Below are 23,337 nucleotides of genomic sequence, written 5' to 3'. Positions count from 1 at the left end.
GGTGACCCTAGTTGCATCCGGGATAGCAATATCATCCAACTTGTAAGTGGAACGTGGGTTGTTCGAACCAAAACGAATGACCGTGCACTTATCAACACTAAAGATCATGCTCCATTAAATTTTTTCATCGAGTTTCCTTATCTCAGTTAAATATACTGTATTATGTCACTGTGTCCTCATAAAATTTTTTATCATAGTTTCTTTGTTTATAACAAAAAATAACTGTATGCTGCAAGCGTATATCTATCCACATATAACGACGTATGATTATAATATATTTGCATTATATATACTTACAGTACTTTTTCCCATGTTTCGCGACCAAATTTTGTTACCAAGAGATCCTCTAGAGCGCAGTGGATGAACCCATACTGAAAAAACAAAAACTCAAATTTAAAAGTTCGTTCTCTAAAGATAATGCTCAAATAATATCAAAAAATAATGTTTTCTTTTAGGCGTCATTCAATTTTGATCATTTCATCTTTGCATTTGTATTTGAATCACTACAAAATTTATGTAGCTACTGTAAAATCAGTCATGCCATGAAAATAACGGGTCAGAAATTTTCTGGAAAATTTCCGAAAAAGTGAATGATGAATTATCAACGTGATGCCCTCTAACACCGGATAGAATGTTTTTATTCGTGCGTGGACCATCAATGTCATGCTGCTGCACCAAACAATGACAAACCAGGCGTGGATCCAGAGAGTGTTGGAGACGATTTATTGTGAGGTTCGTTTGATTGCTGTGTAAAATATGGGACCCCAAGCAATTTTTTTCCATATTAATCAGTTCTTAAGAGAAGTGATCACCCCATCACCCCTTTCTGGATCCTTGCTCAGATAAGCGGTACAATGACTTGTGGTAGATTTTGCGTTACCCAGGTTGCACCATGAGGAAGCCCACCACATTATAACCCTCTGCATTCTCAAGTGGTTGATGACACCGCAGCAAATATACTTCGGAAAATACGATATATTTTTTTGGTGAAGTGCTGTGTTGTGCACTCATTAAAAACAAACCTTCTACCGCCTTTGCCATTGCGATTGGACCACACATATAATATGACCAAAAATGCTTGTCTAGGTATCTTTTATCACCTCTTAAAGTTTGTCCATGAATTTAGAATCACCCTGTAGGTTGAGATTCCAACAAGTTCTGTTTCTTAACAGATGTTGGTTGGATCGCTCCATTTTAATTACCTGTACTCTTGAGTTTTAAGAGAGAGCTTCATTTTTTTCCTTTTTTCTCTTATTTAGCAAATTTACGTGTCAGCCAATCTGCTTTCGATTGATGCCATTACCTCATAGAGAGATGACGCTAACGTCATAAATGCTAATTAACGTCATACTGATCAGACAGGTGCAATAGAGCTAGATAATTGATTTTCTTAGTTTTATTAATTTTTCTTCGTGAGGAGAAGGATCGAATCTGAGCTGTTGCACGACATACACACGCTTGTATTCGGATATGCCTTCCTCGAGATCAGACATCGCCAAAATGACGATTTCTCAGATACTAAATTATATTTTAAAATTCGATAACGCAATTCGGAAGATTGCATTAGTGAGTTTCAAAATATAATTTAGCAAATTTTCATTTAGAATATAAAAATTTGTCATTCGTGCTCTTCAAATAACTTCAATGAGTCTTAAGATGAATTAAGGATTAACCACGTAGCAGCATGAATTGCTCGAAGCGGTATTCCACGTAGCGCGGGTTCACTTTAACGAGGTTCTACTACATTTTAGAATGTTATTGCCGAGTCAGCTGGATCGCAACTGTCGGTGATTCTTAGAATAAGCATTCAAAGGGACCCATTTATTAGAGTGCCCCGTGTTTCTTGATTTAGACCTTACAGAAAATTTGTGTGTGGGACAAGAGAGAGAGAGCTAAAACAACGCCTTAGACAGAGTAATAGGCATCCAGAAAACATTGCTATTCTCAGAGCAACTGATGACCCATGGATCATTCTTCACATCAAATACATTCACACACTTGTGCTGTACGTGCCACATCGAATTGCAGGAATGATTTGCGTATACAACAGAGTAGCTGCTTATTAAGTTTGATTTTACATGAACTAGTCTTGTTCTGTCTAAGTATGTTATTATTACCTGCTATTACTTTACTGTAATTTTAATGGGAAAGAATTTCATGCATTTTATTTTGTACGTTTATAGGATTTCTACTGAAAAAACTGCAGTATTATAGTCACATTATATTGCATTCGCCATATAGTTTGAATTACGTAACTTGTAATAATCATAAAAATTAGGGCGAACCATTTACTCCATGATAAAAAAGGGCATATTTTAGGACTTTTTTTAGAGAATGATATTCTCTTCTCTTCCATCGGTAAAAAAATAAATACAATATCAATGGGGTTTTTTTCCCTCTCGTCCTCTTCGCCTTCCCTAACGAAAAGCAATTTCCTGCCAATTTTCTCAAAATATTTGCTTCCTTCCACTTATTTAGAGAAATTGTTCATAAAAAAAAATCACGTACACTTCCGACATATTTTATGTTAAAAGTAACTAAATTAAACATCAATCTTGTTTGCAGTCGTTTTTATCACTCTATTTGAAAATCTTTTTTTGAAATAAAAGTTGCGTCAGAACATTTTTTTTAAATTTTTGGAAGCATTCATTTTATATTTAGAAGTTAAAAGGTATTCAGTTTATCCCACTAGGGTATTAATGCATTTTCAACTGGTAAAATTGGTGAGGGAAAATTAGGTTTTCACTTTATTAATCAAGCTTTTTTTCTTATTAATATATATATAAAATTAGAGATAAAATGAGAAAACGTAAAATAAAAATAAATTAGAAGAAATTGAAATAAAATGGAAAAATAATATGGTTTAATGAGGAGGTCGTTCTCAAGGGGGAACCCCCACATTGCTCCAAACTGCAAAAATGTTTCTAATGATGGTAGGCCTAATATAGGCATAAATTTACCATCAGTTCCCCCGACATTTTTGCGATAAGTAAGCTTTGGAAGTCAAAAAGCAAATATGAGAAAATACAAAATTATAACCAAAAACATGAAAAATCTCATGGCATGAGTAGCACAATATTCAATAGATATTTACACAAAAATGTGTTTAAAAGTTGAAAATGTAAAAATTGAAGAATAAAATAAAACACAACCTACCAAAAAATTCGATATTTCATTACAAATGCCATCATTAAACCACGTGGCGTGAGCTAACAAGTTGAAAAGCGTGGGTGAAGTTTGAAACCCATAAAAGAAGACGGATAACCGTTGCCACTCAAGATATTTAAAAATTCAGAAAAAGCTTTTAAAAAATCCTTTGCATTATTACAAGTTTTTTTTAATTCTTGAAATTTGTCCAAAGAATATATTTTTCAAAATTCTAATACTAATATTAGAATTGAAATTAGTGAGAAAATTAACTTTAAATTTAAATTCTTTTCTTATATCAAAAATTCCAACAAAGGCTATGTTATTAGACAAGCAAATTTTAAGATCAAGGAAGTCCCCCTGTCTAAGGACTTCCTTGTGTGGCTTTTTTCTCTTTGTCTCGCTCCTCGAGTAGATCTATGTGCTGTATAGAACAAAACAATACAATTGTTTTCGTCGCTAGTCTCTATTGTGCACTCCCGTACCTCGTGGTCGCCTCAATATGTGGTTGGCTTTAACCTGTGTTCTATTTTTACCGAATCTTTCCGTAATTGGTCTAGAAAAATCCTCACTTGACGTTGCAAGAAAAGAGGCCCATTTACATGCGTCAATTAGTTTCAGAGTTAACTAAATTTTAAGTCGTAAAGTATTTTAAAATGTATGTAGACGTTAAGGGCCGATTACACGCCGTTTAGCAGTTAAATTTTCAAGTAGACAAGTGGACAGAATCCTGTTTATTTTTCGGTTAAGTAGGGCCTATGCGCATGCGCGAGTGTTCGCAGCCTCGTATTATAAAGTACAATGAGCATTGACTACTTGATTAACTTGGGACAGTTTTTGAGTACTTGACAACTTAAAATTTAGTTAACTACTAATTTACTTGAGGCGTGTGAATGAGCCTTAAGTAACGTTACGTTATTATGCAGTATACGATGTAGTTTTATCCCAAAGTTCAGACAGCGTAGAATTTCTTGCCGTAAATCATCTTGAAAATAACCTCCTTGGGCGCCGATATAAATTTGCCAGCTGGAACATAGAGGATATTTCAGCTTCCCCCCTCAATAATTAATAAATATACGCACCCTTCACCCTCCCGCGTACAGGCTTGAGTCCCGTATATAAGAGACGACTGACACAACTCTAAAGGCTGAAACACACTACTATGACGTGACGTGTATCTACGTCACGTCAGATGACGCTGAATCATATCAGACATTATACGGTGATTTCACTGGTCTGATGTTTTAACAGATGCATTAAGAGGCCGAAACACACTACGATGACGAATTTGTGAATTTCCACGAATCAGAATTTATCACGTCTCTGGCATGATGTGAAATCACGTCACGTCAGTGTAGTGTGTTTCAGCCTTTATGCCATCAGTCGAAGTGAAGTCATTTTTGTGTGTGTTGGTCGTGATATTTACTACTATAGTATTATCGTTTTGAGAACTTATAACTGTTTTGTCTTTTTGAAAAATGGATTTTTTTCAACACATGGGCGTGAGACGTGTTTTGGATGACCTTGATGAGGAAGAAATGACTGCATTAATCGTTGAGTACAGTGTTCGAAAAGAATGTAGATGCATCCCATATAGGGCCACCTTTACCATACATGGGGCCCGGTGAGAAAATAATAGCTGATCCCCTTAGTCCCGATTTTTTTTTCTTCTGTGTGTGAGAAAGAGGAATCGAAAATTCAGAAAATCAAAATCATGAAAATTCGAAATAAATGCAAGGAGAAAAAAAACTTCAGACTTAGTGGAAATATAAAATAATAGAAATATAGTGAAACCTCGCTACAACGTTACTCGATACCACGATAAATCCCTCTAGAACGATATTTTTTTAAGTCATGCCCAGAAATGTCTATACTCGAATGTTAAACTGCTGCCTCTCGATGTAACGATAATCCCTCTACAGCGATATTTTTCTTAGGTCAGCAGAATATCGTTATATCGAGATTTCACTGTAATTCCAGAATTGTTGGAAAATTCAGAATTCCAGAATTGTTGGAAAAATTCAGAATTCCAGAATTGTTGGAAAATTCATAATTCCAGAATTGATGGAAAATTCAGAAATTATTAAAAAAGCAATTCCAGATATGGTGGAAAGTCAGAAATATTTCTTTATAAATGAAAATGCAGATTTCCAGAATTTATGAAAGGAATTATTGCTGCTGTAAATGTGGGCCTCCAAAACGCAGAGCCCCGTGCTACCGCACCTGTCTCACACACTTAAGGGCGGCTCTTATTCGCATAAATGTAGATCGACAACCGTCTGGTGAGCGGAAAGCCTATAGCAGAAAGCCTGCTACAGAAGGTGTTGGCTCACCAGACAATTGTCGATCTGTATGATGGTAGGGTCATACAGCAGATAATTTGATCGAACGTGTTCGATTAGTTCCTCTTTAATCATCGAAACACGAACAAAAAACAAAATTGATCAAAACACGAACGAAGCAAAAAGAACGAGAAAACCAAATATGGCATCTTTATGCCATCACAATGACTGACGAAAATCTGAAAGGTTTGATTTTTTTGTGGCACGTAATAAGGCGTGTTATATCAGATTTCATAACCCGACACATTCCCACGTCACGTCAGCACAGTGTGAACGTACCTACAGAAGATTCGTAGGTGGAATTTTATTTCTACGTGGTCCCACGTCACGTCAGAGTAGTGTGCACGGATTTTTGCGTGTTACGTCAGATTACATCATCACAGACTGTACCACGTCACGTCAGCATAGTGTGAACGCACCTAAAGGATACTCATTGGTGGAATTTTATATCACACGCATTAACGTTTGGTACCACATCACGTCAGAGTAGTGTGTTTTAGCCTTAACCCATTAACGACGACTTTGATTTTTTTTAAAACAAAAAAATAATGAGCGGAACCACTTCCACCATTTGTTGGCAAAGAAAAAACTTAAAATTTAGAATGACAAATTTTCTTACCAACCGGCATAATGGGTTAAGGCTGACTACACACTACTGCCTGGTTACTACTGCTGATCTTATCAGCAAGCGTGGAATTTCGTGTCGAACACGCACCACTGTTAGCAACCGGGTTTTATTTTCAAGTGTCACGTGACATCGCGCCATTGGCTAAATTATTTTGCGCCATTGGCTAAATTATTTTGCGCCATTACACAATCAGCTTAATTATACTGACAATACTCCGAAGTATGTAGCGCCCGTTGTGGTGGACGTATTTCATTGAAACTTGGTATATACGTTATTTAGACCATAGGAAAAAGAATACTGCGATAAAAGAGCCTCTTTTTCACCCGATGGTCAAAAATGTAACTATTTGTTTATTAAATCTTTCTTTTCCCCACAGTTCATATATCCTATGTACAACGTTTCGTCAAAATACCTCCATCAGAATGGGCGCTACATACGTCTGAGTAGTGTAATTATAACCACCCTGAATTATTTTGAAGATTGTTGTGATATTTTAAATTATTTACGGTAAGGAGTTCTATTTCAATTGCCAGAACGTTTCGATTTTTAAAGGTATGTGTACAGTTTATAGCGTATGAATTCCTGTTATCTCTATAAAACATAAAATTCTAAATTTTAATCGCTCTTTATTAGTCAAATTTTTAGATCATAGTCGTGTAGTACTTGACTGCGAAGTAATAAAGAGATTCAATGAATGTGATTAATTTTCCACTGCTTGTGATTTCATTCTTCTCTGTTTAAGGGGTCTCTTAGCTTTTAACATTTTGAAAAACTACGCTCTAATAGAAATATCATTAAAAATAATATATTTAATTATGGATTCATTTAAAACTTTTTACACATGTTTCTTATTGTGTACTATCCTATGCTGGTATAAAATTTTACATATCTTCGTTACCCGATTTTTGTAAATTTTCAAAAAAAATCATTAAAACCATACTGAGAAATTGAATTTTCTGGATATTTCTGGAATTTTCTGCCAAAACTGATAGATCTCAATCTTATTTAAAATTTCAAAAAAAATTGAAATTCAATTTTAAATGAGATTGGGTCAATGAAATCTCAAAATTTTGCTTCATTTCATGAATTAAACAATTTCTTTTATTTGAATCAATTTTCATTCAATTACACTGATGTCATAGTATTTTATCATGCGTGCAAGTTGTTTTTAATGACTTTTTTTTTGAAAATTTACAAAAAATTAAGTTTCAGAGAGATATTTAAAACTCTATAATGGAACATGGGATAGCACATACAATCAAATATATGTATAAAAAATTTGAAATAAATCAATGGTTAAATAGTATTTTTAATGGTATTTCTATTACAGCATAGTTTTTCACCATGTTAAAAGATAGGAGACCCCCCCCCCTTTAAATAAATATCATCTAATCTAGCTGACTTTTGGTTCAGAGCATCTGGACGCAGTTGGGTTCAGAGAAGCCCTACTTTACCACTAACCGCTTCGGATTAGGTTCCTGATGGAGTTCGAACCCCACCATCGCCATAGTGGCAATCGGCTGAAGTTGGTTTTCTGCGGTTCCCGGATCGGAGTCACGAATGCGAGCAGATCTCTCAGTCAAAACATCTCGCTACGGAGAGCAGCAGAAAAATATTCAATCACAACGTTTCACAAATAGTTCGAAATATAGATGCCAGATGGCAGCACTATAACAAGCATTATACAGAAATGAACTTCACGTTAGGTTCACTACAGCATGGCCCAGGTCTTCTTCGACTACCTACTTATATCTCTTCACTAAGACAGAGTTTTTCCCAGTTTGTATTCTTATTGCGCATGTGTAGTAACTTGATAAAAGTATCGTAGACTTGGGGGGGGGGAATTACGGTAGATGAAAGTAATATTTTGCGAACCAGCGAAAAAAAAAATATTAAAAAGGAAAATTTCCTAACTTCTCGTATATCTCATTTTTATACGCTATCTGCTCTGTCATCTATCTAATGGACACAAAACTATGTTACAATTTTGGAAACAAAATTGCTTGTTGGTTTAAAGCCGGTGTGCCGCATCAAATTGACACAATCAGGGTATGATACTACTGTTTATGGTGTTTATTTTTATGCTGTACTCAAAGGCTGTTCAACCTTTAGGAGAGAACGGGCCACTTCATTGGTTTGAAAATGTGTCGCGGGCCACCAAGTCACTTTGAACAGTGTCGCAGGCCACTCAAGTGCTGCGGAACTGTTTCGCGGATCACTCAAGTGAGTTGTAAATACGTCGCGAGTCACTCAAGTGATCTAGAAATGTACCATGGACCACTTGAGTGATCCGTAACTGTGTTCTGAAACTGCACCGCGGGCCACCTAAGTGCTCTAGAAACGTGTCACTGGTCACTCAAGTAATCTGTAAATATGCCGCGGATCGCTTAAGTGCTCCGGTACCGTGTCGCGGATCAGTCAAGTGATCTGTAAATATGCCACGAGATACTTGAGTGGTCTGTAAATGTGCCGTGGATCACTTAAGTGATCTGGAAATGTGCTGAGGGGCCACTTGAGAGACCTGTAAATGTACCGCGGGCCGCCTAAAGTGTTCTGGAACTGTGCCGTTTAGTTCATTTTTATACAATTAGGTTTTAGTTGGCGGACCACATCAGATGACTCCGAAGGCCACATTTAGCCCGCTGGCCATGGGTGGAGCATGTATGCTGTGCACGGTGTACAGTCCGTCTCAAAAGTTCAGACACTATAGATTTTTAATTGCGCCATGGATACTGTTTCAAATTTTGAGTTAATTTTTTTTTTTTTGCTTGTGATCAGAATGCAAAAATCGACTTTAAACTTCGGTGATTGTCAAGAAAAATAAGTTTCGGATTTTTTAAACTCAAAATTGTGAAATGTAGCTGTCTCAAAATTTAGAAAATCTTCCGATTATATGCAAATTTCGAAGAGTGCGTCTATATGGCGTGGTTTATGGGAAAATTCACCGATAACTATTCACCGCTAGGAAATTTCACCGACTAAAAATTAACCGACAACAGTTTGACGCGAGTCAGTGAGCGAGAAATGACCGAGTGAGTGAATCAGTAAATGATACAGTAGTTAGTGAGTGAGTGGCAGAGTAGTTAGTGTTGGTGTGTGCAAACTAGTAAGTCAGCGATCTGGTGAGGTAGTGATAGAATGAGCGACCTAGTCAGGGAGCAACAGAGTGAACGACTGCAAATAATGAGTAAGTGAGTGAGAGTGAACGACCTAGTTAGTGGGTAAGTGAGTGAGAGTGAACGACCTAGTTAGTGAGTAAGAGTGAACGACCTAGTTAGTGAGTAAGAGTGAACGATCTAGTTAGTGATAAAGCGCGCGTGACAGATTGAGTGACGAGGTGATTGAGTGTATAACAGAGTGAGTAACCGAGTGACGAGGTGATTGAGTGTATAACAGAGTGAGTAACCGAGTGACGAGGTGATTGAGTGCATAACAGAGTGAGTAACCGAGTGACGAGGTGATTGAGTGCATAACAGAGTGAGTAACCGAGTGACGAGGTGATTGAGTGCATAACAGAGTGAGTAACCGAGTGACGAGGTGATTGAGAGCATAACAGAGTGAGTGAATGACAACGTGAGCAACCTAGTGAGTAAGTGAGTGACCTAAGAAGTAAATGAGCGACCTAGAAATCAAGCGAGTAGTTTACCTACTGAGGGAGTGATCGAGTGACATAGTGACGATATTGTGAGTGAGAGACCTGGTAAGTAAGTGAGTGACGTAGTGAGAAAATGAGTGACCTAGGGAGTAAGTGAGTGACCTATTGAGTGAGTGATATAATGAGAAACCTAGTGAGTGAGCGATATCATGAGAAACTTAGTGAGTGATATAATGAGCAACCTAGTGCATGAGTGATAGAATGGGCTACCTAGTGATAGAATGAGCTCCCTAGTGATTGACTGAGTGACCTTGTGAGTGAGTGAGCAAGAGCGAACTAGCTCTAGTGACAGGCCGGTTTTGCTCATCCATTCACTCTCTCGTTCACTTACTCACGCGATCATTTATTCACTTGTTCATTCACTCATGTCGAACTAATGTCGGTGAGTTTTCCCAGCGATGAATTTTCCATTCGGCGAATTGCATGACGATGAATTGTTGTCGGTGAATCATCATCATCATCGATAGTGTAGAAGTGAAAAGCTATTGGATTGGCTTTCATTACAAAAGAATTCCGAAGTCTTCGCTTATGTTGTACGATAAATTCATTCGAGTACTTCATTTGAAAGCAAAAGGGAAGGCTGTAAAAGGCATTGCTATTGCTTTGAGCAGGTCGAAATTAAATGTCTGATGTGTGTTGACCCAACGCGTGTCCCAAAAACCAAAACCTGGTCGTGTCAGGCAACGCAGTACAAGTTTACCCGAAAACAAAACCGTTGGAAGATTGCCTTCGACGCAAAAAATGACCTCGCATGACAATTATGAAAGATCCTGCAGGGAAACAGGTACAGTTCATAGCAGATCACAGAGAAGCCTTTATCTGATTCACAAAAGAGTGGTTACGAAATCGTATGTCACAAGGAAGCACCAAAGATAGGTGGAGAAGAGATTATGAAATGGGCACGAAATCATAAGAGACAAATAGCTTGGTATCATATTTAGTGGTACAAAAAGAAATGGCTCACATGTTCCAGACGGATGTTTTCAGCAGATAGAAAGGTGGAGCTTCGATAATGGTATGGGCAGCATTTGCTTTTAGTGGTTAAAACGAGTGGTTAGGAAATCGCCAGTCACAAGGAAGCACCAAAGAGAGGTGGAGAAAATAGACTGAAATGGGCACGAAAGCATGTTTTATGGAGATAAATAGCTGGGTATCATATTTAGTGGTGCAAAAAAAAAAATGGTTCACATGTTCCAGACGGATGTTTTCAGGAGACAATAAGGTAGAGCTTTGATAATGGTATGGGTAGCATTTGCTTTTAATGGTCAGGCTTCCTTAACTTGCGAAATTGGTCGTCAAAGATCTGATGCTTCAAGGAGATCCTCGCGAACAATTTGCTACCGATTGGAGGAGATTTAGGAGGATCAAACTTGACATTTCAACATTATAACGTGTCTATTTAAAGATCTGCTGCCACACAAAAGCTCTTTAATCGCGAAAATGTATCGGTTTTAGACTGGCCATTGATGAGTCCTGACTTGAATCCTATAAGGAATGTAAGGGATTTACTTACGATTAATGTATTTGCAAATGAAATGCAGTATTCGGCTGTTGATGACTTGAAGAGCTTTATCGAGGAAGCGTGGTTGCAGTTTTAATGGTGAAACCGTACAGAATTTAATTAGATCTGTAGAGGATGGTGTGTTTGTGGTTGTTAGAAAAAAAATTAAACATCTACTAGCTATTAAAAGCCTGTAATTTTTGTAAATCTGAATTTTCTTTAAACTTTTGAGACAGCCATTTTTTTGTATTTTCGTAACTATAAATATTAAAAATGCTCTCTTTCGTAGAATTTTTTTTCTATAAATGTAGAAATGCTTCAGATATTATCAATCAAAGGTGCTAATTCTACTCGTCGTACTTTTCTTGTTATTTTAAGAAAAGTGCATTATCTAAACTTTTGGGTCGGGCTGCAAATGTTATGCGCACAATACCAGTTACTATATTTCTATATTTTCTGGAAAACGTCAGTAATTATTTTTTGTTGCCCTGAATACGAATATACATGGTTGAAACTAATGGACAATAGATTTTAAATGGCGTAGCAAAATTATTATTTTTTTCTTTTTACTGACAATTTTTTTTTGCACAAATACACCCTTATCGACACGTTTGCCTTCGAGAAACAAAAAGTTTTCTCATTGAAATAAGTTGGAAATGCTCCAATGGAAGTGTTCCAGGAAGAAAGATTGTTCCAGAAAATGGAAGAAAAACATTGGAATCTATACCTCTGTTGCTCCCTCGGCGATTTGATGACAAAAAATGTTCTTTTCAGCGAAGTCGATGGTCTCACTTTTTTTATGTAATGAAAACCCTTTAATGAAAAATATATTGTCCGTAAAACATGTTTTTTTCCAATAAATACCATGATTTCAGTTCAAGTGAAACTTTCCAGTTTTGTTAGTAGTCGTACTTTAGGCTGACGTAATAAAAAGGTATTAGTTTTGCCAAAGAGTATATATTTTTTTGATTATCTGGATTCTAATATAGATGATGATGAGCAAGACCCGGATGTTGTTGCACTAAAAAATCTTGAAAAATGACTTCAAATAATGCCTCAAAAACCTTGAAAAAAATGCCATCAAAATAATAAAACAAGTTTCTCTTTAAAAAACGGGTTATGTTTGAAAGTCGAAAGAAAAAACTCAGGTTGTCAAATTGTTATTTTTGACACCATAAAAATCGTACGTACATTTTTTTTCTCAACCTTTAGATTTCATCAAAAATAACAATTTTTCTAATAAACGAGTCACAGTAGAACCTCTTGATAACGGACACCCATAGGAACAAAAAATTGTCTGATAATGAAGAGGTAAAATATACAGTTGAACCTCGTTTATACGTTTTTCACATTTATGCGACATTTGGTTTCGGTCGCAATTGGTTCCTCTACATTTGTATACGTTACTAAAAAGAGTGATAAACAGGTGGCTATGCATAATCACCAATCGTCTCGATAAAGAATGATAAAATTTCACTACATTAATTACTTTTATTTAGTTTCATAACCTTTTATTCTCTTCATTAAGCCGATTAATTATTTTTACCCGAGCATGGTACGTGCACTACACGTATTTTAGGATATAAATTAAATTAAATAAGTGTAAGAAGATATATATAAAAAAAACCATTCATAACAACATTATCAGTCTTGTAATGTTGGCTTTCTTCACACGTATCAACAAAAACCAACATTACCATTCGAGTTCACCATCCTGGAACACAGTTATGCTCAGTTAATTAAGTAATTAATTGATGATTTATCATATTTACCAATACGACTTAGGTTTAAGCATCATTTTTGTTGAATATGATAAATTCTCGGTTTATGATCAAAAATTAATAAACTATAGTTTGCTTGATTTTACTGCCCGCTGTCGAGAGTGTCCTCTAATGGGGAATGAAATACATTAAAGCCCTACATCACAGGACCGGGGGATCAGAAAAGTGTCCGTTAAAGGGAGTTGTCCGTTAACGGGGAGTGTCCGTTAGCGAAGGTTCCATTGTATAATTCATGAATCGGTTGATTGTTATTATTTTTTTGTTTTTCCCAAGAAATTCACTATTGAGAGGCCAGTGGAGAATCTGATCAGGGTGTTCCTATTGATAGATGTGGGGTCCTGCTGGTGTACTGGTGTACTGCTGCGGGGTAGGGTTTTTTACAGTAAAAAAACGAAAAATGACACCCCTCTGAGAAAATATTGTTCATGGCTATGGTTAGGAAGCTAAAAAGCATCTTTTATTTTATATTCCAAGAAATTAAAGCATATTTTACCATAAGCGCTCTCAATGCAATCAGTATTCAAATACTTTTTCCAATCCTTTCAATTGTTAAAAAATTTAAAAAGGGAAAAAATATCCTGAAAATGCCAAAAAATGCCCAAACTCAAGAAACTGCCCTAATAGTGAAAAACAGCTGAAAAATGCAAACGATGCAAAAAAAAGGACCACACCCCAATATAATGATACAATACATGTATGAATTATCATGTATAGTATATCATATACATAGTACGATTTATCATGTTTACCAACGACGCGACACTTGTGTATTATACATAATCGCCGATAAAAGTGGTAATTTGTTTAGTGTTCATTAAGTTTACCAACGAAACTTGAGTACTATGCATAATCACCGGTAAAAGTGATAAATTTAGGGAAATTCATCAAATTTACCAAAATGCTTCGCGATTATGCATATGATAACCGGTTATCATACATATACATAATTACCGGATTTATCACATTTGTCGTAACATATGGTGTATACCTTAATACAGGGTGTTTAATCTTATCGTTATATCCCAAATACTTTATTACTAAAACCACTAATGTTAGAGGGTTACTTTCAACTATAAAAGAATGTTTCAAATGCTATCTGACATTATCCTAGAGAAGTTTTTAAGTTTTTCTCAAAATATATTTTTAAAATTCTTTCTGGAATAGTTGCAAAATTTAAATTTTTAAATGCTCCCTGCGTTCTATAGTAGTACTATGTCTAGTATAAAAAACAGACTTCATACACTGACATGTGACATTAAAAAAATCCATTCTTTTAATGATTAAAACTGTTCGAGTTATTGCTAATTAATCCCTTAAATGTGAAAAAAAATGAATCTTTGTTTTTCAGTGTCATTATTAGTTACGAAACGATTAGTTTAAAACATATTTATTAAAAATCATCATCTTTCCGTGAATTTTATTACAGGTGTCCCTTGCTTTGCGTGGCTAATTGGTTCCGCAAAATGGTCTCGTAAGACGAAATCCCGTAAAGTGAGTTGAATTTAACATGGAAAAAGATAGGGATGGTGGGTTTGGTTTTCCCAATAGCAAAGGAACTTTTTTTTTTTAAATGAGAGTTAATTATATTTAAACTTATGAATAAATCCCGTGAATTTAGGCAATACGAATGAATTAAATTAATTATGTTTTCACTTCTTATTGATTTTGAAGAGTGTGAATGCTTTCTTTCCTAAAGAGCCTGGTATATGATAGGCTGAGCATTGTTCGTCTCCTTATGAAAATTTTGGTAGCTGAGCCAGAGAATATTAAGCATATTTTTCGTAAATATGAAAATTCTAGTTTCTTTGGACCCACTTTTTCCGATTAAATTTCTCATGGCATTGTCAATGTTGTTCATCAGTGAGATTTGGTGAGTTGTATCTGAGAATTTCTTTCATATTTGTCTCGGCTACATCATCAAATTCACCGTATTTCGTCGTCAAAGGATTCAACTATGTTATGTAGGGTGCCCTGTAAGTGCTGATGCGGCGTTTTTATCTCATCAACCGTCCGTCGTAGAGGTATAGTTTTAATTTAAAAAATCCTCTAAAGGCGTTCAAAAGTTGCCCTGTACCAGTTTTGAGAATGAAAATACAATGTGTCACAAAATAAAAAAAATCTGAATTTCTATACGTTCCCTCCTGTCCTCTAACTTCTAATTAGAGAGTTGTTGCCCTGTGTCGCGTGAGGCCAACGGAAAAAGTCCCATGTTTCTAAGTGCAATATTCGCATTCAAAAATTACAGAAAAGTTGGGAAAGGACAGCATAAATGAGGGAAAGGAGCGTTGTCTGTTAGTGTTTTTACTGTTCTTTCATAATTTTTCCTCAATTTTTGAATTCAAATATCTTACAGAATATTAAACTTGGAAACATGGAGCTTTTTCTGTTGGCCTGACGAGATACAGGGTAACAACTTTCTAATTAGAAGTTAGAGGACAGGGGGGGGGGGTGTATAAAATTTAGATTTTTTTATTTTGTGACACGCTGTATTTTCACTCTCAAAACTGGTACAGGGTAACTTTTGAACGCCTTTTGCGCTTTTTTTTAAAATTTGAATCATACCTCCACGGCGGATGGTTGATGAGATAAAGGCCGCATTAGCACTTGCAGGACACCCTGTATATCTTCAATTTTCAAGCCCGTTTCCAGGATTTAAGTTTAACTCTAATCTAAATTTTACAGGTTTAAATTACTAAAATCAACTTTTAGAAATCGCGTGACAGCGAAACCGCGTAGAGAGGGATACCTGTATATAATTTTTTTTTTCAGAAGGCGCATCATTTGTTTCATTAGAAATTTAATTATTAAAATATCATGTCGATCACGCATAGATGATTGAGTGGTTGAAGCTTAAAAACATTTATTGCTAACAAATTGGGAGACAAATGTAAAATATTTTACATTCCAGGGACAAACTATTCTTCCAAATTGAATTTGTTTACTCGCAATGAGAGATATTAAAAAAAGGTGGCCTAAATCATCCATAAAATGTTGGTCGTGGTTTAATCAGCCCTTATATGCATAAATGACCGCGATGCGACAGTAATGGTCAAATGATAAAACAGTAAATATAACGTTAAACTCTCTGTTTCAACTTGGTAATATCAACGTCTCAGAATAAAACTCCATAAACTGCCAGTTCGTAACACATGAATAAAACTACAGAATTCACGTCACTATGCTTTTCTAGGCCGCACCCTTCAATTAGTTTTTGAAAGGCATTTGTACCGTGTATTCACATCACGTTGTGGTGAGAAAAAACACATGAAAAGAAATATATAGATTGAGCGTGTAGGTCTTTTAGAGCAGTGTTTCTTAACCTTTTTCAGCTCATGGCCCCCTATGGATCACATTTTTTTCTCGTGCCCCCCCCGTCCTATCCAGGGCCTCCTCTATCCTCATCAAAGATTGAGATACTTTCTATTTTTTTATTATGAAATTTTAATAAATCAGATACAGGGGGATACTCTGGAATCCTGGCTAGGCACGGACTCAAAAATGGCGGATTATCATCTCTCCCAAGAGTCAAATTATATGTTAAAAAACAGTCTGTGTAAAATACGGTACGATCCAACGAACATGCACGATAAATCGACCCTCCCAACACATCAACCGTTGCTCTGGCGGCCCTCCATACTTAGCTGGAAGTAACAGATGAAAATCATAGCACCAGATCCCATATAGTGCAGTCCCCCTCCCTCCATTATAAACATGAAGACCCGGGTCATGCCCACATAGACCCAAGGGTTAAGATGACCCTGGTTCTATGAACGGATCTGATGAATTCTGAAAGTAGTAATATTTTTTTCAACCATATTTCACTTTTAAAGCTTTTTTCTCTTCACTGCTCTCTATGACTCCCTTCACCACCTGTCGTGGATCACCTTTCTTCTGATTTTCTTCCGTGGCCCCCTAGAATATTCCACTACCTCAAGGGGGCCATATGGCCCCAGGTTGAGAACCACTGTTTTAGAGTATCATCCTCTTCAGGTTAAGGCTTAGCCTTTCTGTGTATTTCTCATTTTAGAAGTAGAAAACATTGTTTCTCTCTGCAAATTTAGAACAATTTTTCTTACGAAATACAGAATTTTTTGCACGAAGTAGAGCAGTTAATTTTTACAAAATAATACAAATTGTAAACAAATAAATATAAAATATCAATACGCATTAATTAAATACCTTAAGGGGAATACAGTAATGGTACACTCTCTCTCTATGTTACACAATAAAGCTACTGTATAAATTAAAACACAGTGGTTCTCTACCTGGGGCCTCTTTGCGTTCTTGGAATATTCTTGTGGGGGGGGGGGGCACGGGTGAAAATCAGATGAAAGGAGAGCCACGGGGAGCTGTGAAGAATTAGAGCTTTCAAGCGAAATATTGTGAGAAAATGTTACTAAATACTTTCAGAATCCAGCAGAGCTCTCCACAGAACCAGGGCCATCTGGTTCATGTAGTCATGAACTTAACCCACGGGGCATGGCATGGAGTCTCATATCCATAGGAAACCCACATGATGAGATCTGATTCTATGATTTCTGAATGTAAACATGTAAATATGTAAACTGTTACTTCCAGCTAAGTATGGGGGCCCCCAGAACACCACTTTGTCCGAGGACCCATGATGTTGAAACGACCATGCATAAAACCCCCACAGGAGGTAGGCGGGGATCCTGGGTGATGTGTCGGGCTGTCAAATACAAATACAAATACAACAGGTAATACAATACAGCCACAACAGGCAAAATGCCCAACGAAGTGGCTGATAAAAAGATGCCCATAGAAATATGGATGTCATATATTTCAACAATGTCGATTGTAGGTTCGCGTTGGATCATTCCATATTTTATTTAGACCAATTTTTCATATTTAATTCGGCTTTTGGGAGGGAATCATTTGATCATTTTTGTCGCACCACGGTCATTTTCTGCACACGAGGGCTAATTAGACCGGGACCTACAATTTATTGCCATTCCGAACGGCAGGCTTGTTTTTTATACTCGTCGAGAGGTTGGTGCGCTAACCTCTCGATGGGGGACTCCCTGCGGTAGCAAACAAAAATCACCCATCTTCTGGGTCCGTGCCTGGTCCAGGGTTCCAGAGATCGATCTTAATTATAAAATTTGTGTTTATTATAAATTTAATTTTGATTAAATTCAATTCGATAAGTAAAAAAAGGCCTGGATTTGGGATGAGGGTAGAGGGCTTTTTATAAGACACACACACAGAGAGAGGGCCACGAGAAGAAAATATTATCCAAAGGGGGCCATGGGCGGAGAAAAGTGGGGAAACACTGAACTAAATCACCACAGCTTGGTTTTAACTACTGTGGGCAAAACTTCAGTTTGAAATTAAATCTTTACTGTCAGCATTTACTTTGAAGACGTTTAAAACGAAGAGAGTGGGAATCCAAATGTCAACAGGAATCAAATGTTAATCACACAAGCAATTTTAGTCAAAAACATTATTATGAAAAAATGATGTATTTTTGACCACTTAAATTTCAAAAACATCACTTCCATTTTCCTCAATCATGTAAGGATTTTGATATCATAGAAAAATACTTTTAAATTTAGTTTTTTAAGCCTTTGAATTCTAAATTAACTTTGGATAGCTTTAGACAAAAAAAGCTAGCATGGAGAGAAAGAAAAAAATTATTTTCATATAATGATTTAGGTATATCGAAAAGTTTAAAGTGATAATTAAAAAAATGTGAAAATGAGAAAAAATAATGATAAAAATTAGTATAATAAGAAAAAAAAAACTTGAAGAAATGTGATTAAAAAACGTAAGTGAAAAGTAATTGTGTCGGAAAATTTCTCAAGTGAGCTGAAAAATGCTAGTTTCTGCTTTCACTTCCAGACTCTCTGAAAAATGGCCTCTACCAGATACATTAGATTCCCTTTATTAGAATCACCGATAATGTTATCATTCGGACATTATTATCACTTTTGCAAAGTACGGAAAAGACCAATATCATAACACGGGGGAAAATTATTTTGTAGTTATCAAGGACTTGGGTTTATGTTATCAATTTTTTCTCGTCGAAAGTTTTTATCTTTTTGAATATTTTGTGAAGCTAAGGTTAACTAGACTCATTTTTTCCTGTAAGTTATCGTTATCAATCTGCAAGACTACGCAGACGGTGAAAGCTTTATTTGACAAAAATTTCAGTACTCAGTTCGCAATGTCCAAATTGCGCCGTAATAGCCGCCATGATCCATGAACATGTAGCGCTTCTTTTGAAATTTATTTTCTATAGTGAAGGTATGTGTAAGATAAAATAAAGTCCCTTTCTTCAGATTATGCTATTTTTTTTCAACTGACTACTACACAGTTTCTCGTTTTTTAGTATCGGTATAGAAGAAGAACAAATAATATCATGTGGTAGTTTGTTATAAAATTTCGAAATGAGATGCGTAAAATGGTTTTTCTTCATTGTTTTATGTATTAAGGGAATATCCAGAATGTTACTGTATCTATTTCATGTCCTTGATAAACTAAGAGGAAAACAGAGTTGTTTATTACATTCCGTTTCAAACGTTTAGATAATGCCTTTTCCTTAAAATAACAAGAAAAACTACGGCGAGTAAAATTAGTGCCTTTTTAATGGATAACACCTGAAGCGTTTTTTTACATTTACAGAAGAAAAATTCTACGAAAGAACATTTAGAATATTTATAGTATCGAAAATACAAAAAAATGGCTGTCTCAAAAGTTTAAAGAAAATTCAGATTTACAAAAATTACAGGCTTTTAATAGCTAGTAGATGTTTCATTTTTTTTCTAACAACCTCAAACACACCATCCTCTACAGATCTAATTAAATTCTGTAGGGTTTCACCATTAAAACTGCAACCACGCTTCCTCGATAAAGCTCTTCAAGTCATCAACAGCCGAATACTGCATTTCATTTGCAAATACATTAATCGTAAGTAAATCCCTCACATTCCTTATAGGATTCAAGTCAGGACTCATCAATGGCCAGTCTAAAACCGATACATTTTCGCGATTAAAGAGCTTTTGTGTGTCAGCAGATCTTTAAATAGACACGTTATAATGTTGAAATGTCAAGTTTGGTCCTCCTAAATCTTCTCCAATCAGTAGCAGATTGTTCGCGAGGATCTTCTTGACGCATCAGATCTTTGACGACCAATTTCGAAAGTTAAGGAAGCCTGACCATTAAAAGCAAATGCTACCCATACCATTATCAAAGCTCTACCTTATTGTCTGCTGAAAACATCCGTCTGGAACATGTGAACCATTTTTTTTTTGCACCACTAAATATGATACCCAGCTATTTATCTCCATAAAACATGATTTCGTGAACATTTCAGTCTATTTTCTCCACCTCTCTTTGGTGCTTCCTTGTGACTGGCGATTTCCTAACCACTCTTTTATAAATCAAATGCAAGCTTCTCTAATCCGTCTATGAACTGTATCTGTTGAAATTTTCACTCCAGGATCTTTCATAATTTCATGCGAGGTCATTTGTTTTTTGTTTTCACGCAAACTTGTACTGTGTTGTCTACCACAACTAGGTTTTGGCTTTTGGGACACACGTGGGGACAATACAAATCAAACACTTCATTTCGACACTCTCAAAGCAATAGAAATGCCTTTTACAGCCTTTCTTTTTTGCTTTCCAATGAAGTGCTCGAAGGATTTCATCGTACAAAAAATGAGACGACGTTAGCAATTTTTTTTTTAATGAGAAACAATTAGATAGCTTTTCACTTTTATACTGTCACGTCTCTGATACGCCTACAGGCGCAATCTTCGAAATTTTTATATAATTGGAAGTTTTTCTGAACTTTTTAGACAGCTATTTTTCAAAATTTTGAGTTAAAAAAAATCCAAAACTTATTTTCTTCGGCAATAACCGAAGTTTAAAATAGGTGTTTGCATTCTGATCACAAGCAAAAAAAATGAAATCAAAATTTGAAACGGTAACCATGGCGCAATTAAAAATCTATAGTGTCTAAACTTTTGAGACGGACTGTAGTAAGTAGGAGAATCGATTAATAACAGTGTAAATACCTTAATGGGAGTATGTTTAGTTGTCGGTAGAGATAAAGTAATCCGCAGTTAGTAATCGAATTATTTATTACCAGGTTTGGATGATTAGGTTGCAACGTACTGGTATAATCACTGCCGCAAACAGTGAGCTCATACAATAGGTGAGAATGAAAAGGGGGTATAGTAATACTACAGTAAAAAAACATGGGTATATAGATTATGCTTGAGGTAAATAAAATGTATAACCTGTGAAACAGTTTTGATTGGATATGTTTTACATGGAACTCCATTTAAAATTTCTATCTATATAACAATACCTAGATATTTAATGGAGGTCACTTGTTCTAATGGAGTACAAGTACATGATAGATCATGAAGATTTTTTTTATGAGAAATTATATTATAATTAGTATCCATACTAGATAAGAGGGCGGCTGTTGCTATATTTGAGTTATAGTCAAATAAAGTAAACGTTTTTGAATTAAGTACTTGTCAGTACACCGTCAAGTAAATCAAACGAGTAAAGAAATTAATAATACAATTATTATAATGTAGAGTGCCGTAACTAGGATTTTTGCCGAACAGGGCAAACATGATTTTGCCTCACAACTTAAAAATTCAATAATTTTGTAGCAGTGTTCTTTGCTCTCACCTAAAACAGCCGCCCCCTACATTTTGCTAACCCGGGGCAGTTGCCTCTCCCCGCCCACTCTAGTTCCGGCTTTTCGGAGAGTAATAATTTTATTCTCACATTATTTAATTTCTTTTGCTCTCTCATGTACTCGACTAATATGCATATAAACTACTTTTCCCAAAAAATCATTTATCAAAGAAAAAACATTTTACTGTAAGATTCGAATACGTGTTAATTGGAGAAAAATCAGTTTTGTACGAAAATTCAATTTCCTATTCTGAAACGAGAAATTATTAAAACATTTCCACCCACTTCATTGTTCAATATTTGAAAAGAAATCGGATCAATATTGCTTCTCTTAAAGAAACTGCTTTTGTAATATTCTAAATTTTTATTATTTTTTTTAGGGTATTTGAGAAGAAAATGAGGATTTAATTGCATTCGTTTTGAATAAAATGAAAAATTCTGTAGTTTTTTATGAAATACAAATAAATTAATTAATAAAGGCAAGCCACAATAAAAAAATTAAGTACGGATAGTTTCTCAATTTTTCGCACCAAGATTATCCTATTTTCTTTTTGATCTATGTGATGGATGTTTGATGAATTCCATCACAATGTGTGTCTGTTGTGATGGAATTCACAACTGTAGAAGGTAAGAAGTTTCATGTGTTCACGACTCTGTCAGATAAAAACCCACCACAACCTGGAACTGTCCTTAGATAATTGCTGTCCTCCTCGTTGAAAAACTCGATTAATAACGGTGTATCAATAGCTTATGGTTCATCCTTCTGAAAATATTAAATACTTCGATCGTATCCCACGACACCCACGTTCTTTCAAAGAAAACATACTCGTATTCAAATGATCTAGTCACTCGTCACAGCTCAAGCACTCACTCTGCACCCACTCAACCAAGTCTATATCCTTCTGCAAAACCGTGCGGCGTACTCCAAACTATGAAGAACTAAGCCGCAACAAAATGAAAGAATGGCTTCAGGAGAACGTGAAGAGACATTTTTAAGCATGAAACTCGGCATTGCATTTGCGTTTTGAGCCACGAAAAACAATGCTCTGGAAACCTGTTCCGCTCATCAATGGACAATTCGTAAACCAGTAAGCGTAGCTCTATTCAAAACTGTTTTATAGTTTCATTCTCGCGAGCGTGAGTATAACTAGGGTTTTTGGAACCGAAATGAGCAGCCATACATTTTTCAACGTTAACAGTTTATCGCATTCAAGTAGGTCTCGCAGCACCTCTTTATGCTAGTTTTTCAACATAGTTGGAGATTACATGAAAGGAGGGGAAACGATGATGGTGATGCCAATTCATGTACAGGGTATCCGAAAAAAATCTTTATTATTCTAAAAATTAATAACAAAAATACGAAAAAGTGAAATGAAATGCAGTTTGCGGCAACAGAATGAATAAATCTAACAGTTTTTTTACTTGCTTGGCAGCTGCAATAAGAAACGAAAATGTCAACCGCGCAGGAGAAAGCGCAGTGCGTATTGTGGTCAGTGGAAACAAAATTACTGAAAACCGGGTAGAGAAAGTTTCACCTGATAAACCATAAAAATCCACCAAGTATGCCTTCAATTTATGCATAGATGCAGAAGTTTAAAGACACG

The 23,337-nt window shown here is 35.8% G+C and overlaps 1 protein-coding gene across 1 annotated transcript in view; it reads right to left on the bottom strand.

Annotated features, from left to right (window-relative positions):
- Window positions 1-23,337, bottom strand: part of LOC149084930 (guanylate cyclase soluble subunit beta-1-like) — a 74,818-nt gene that overhangs the window by 36,623 nt on the left and 14,858 nt on the right. Inside the window, exon 2 of the mRNA XM_089233868.1 lies at window positions 298-371. Coding sequence (XP_089089994.1) covers window positions 298-371 — 74 coding nt within the window. The remainder of the gene's footprint in view (window positions 1-297; window positions 372-23,337) is intronic.

The sequence above is a fragment of the Pholcus phalangioides genome, unplaced genomic scaffold, assembly GCF_987345545.1.
Source record: "Pholcus phalangioides strain wild (caught in Gottingen) unplaced genomic scaffold, Ppha-v1.0 ptg000007l_1, whole genome shotgun sequence".
In the NCBI taxonomy this organism is placed as follows: Eukaryota; Metazoa; Arthropoda; class Arachnida; order Araneae; family Pholcidae; genus Pholcus; species Pholcus phalangioides.
This window is presented reverse-complemented; position numbering and strand designations above follow the sequence as displayed.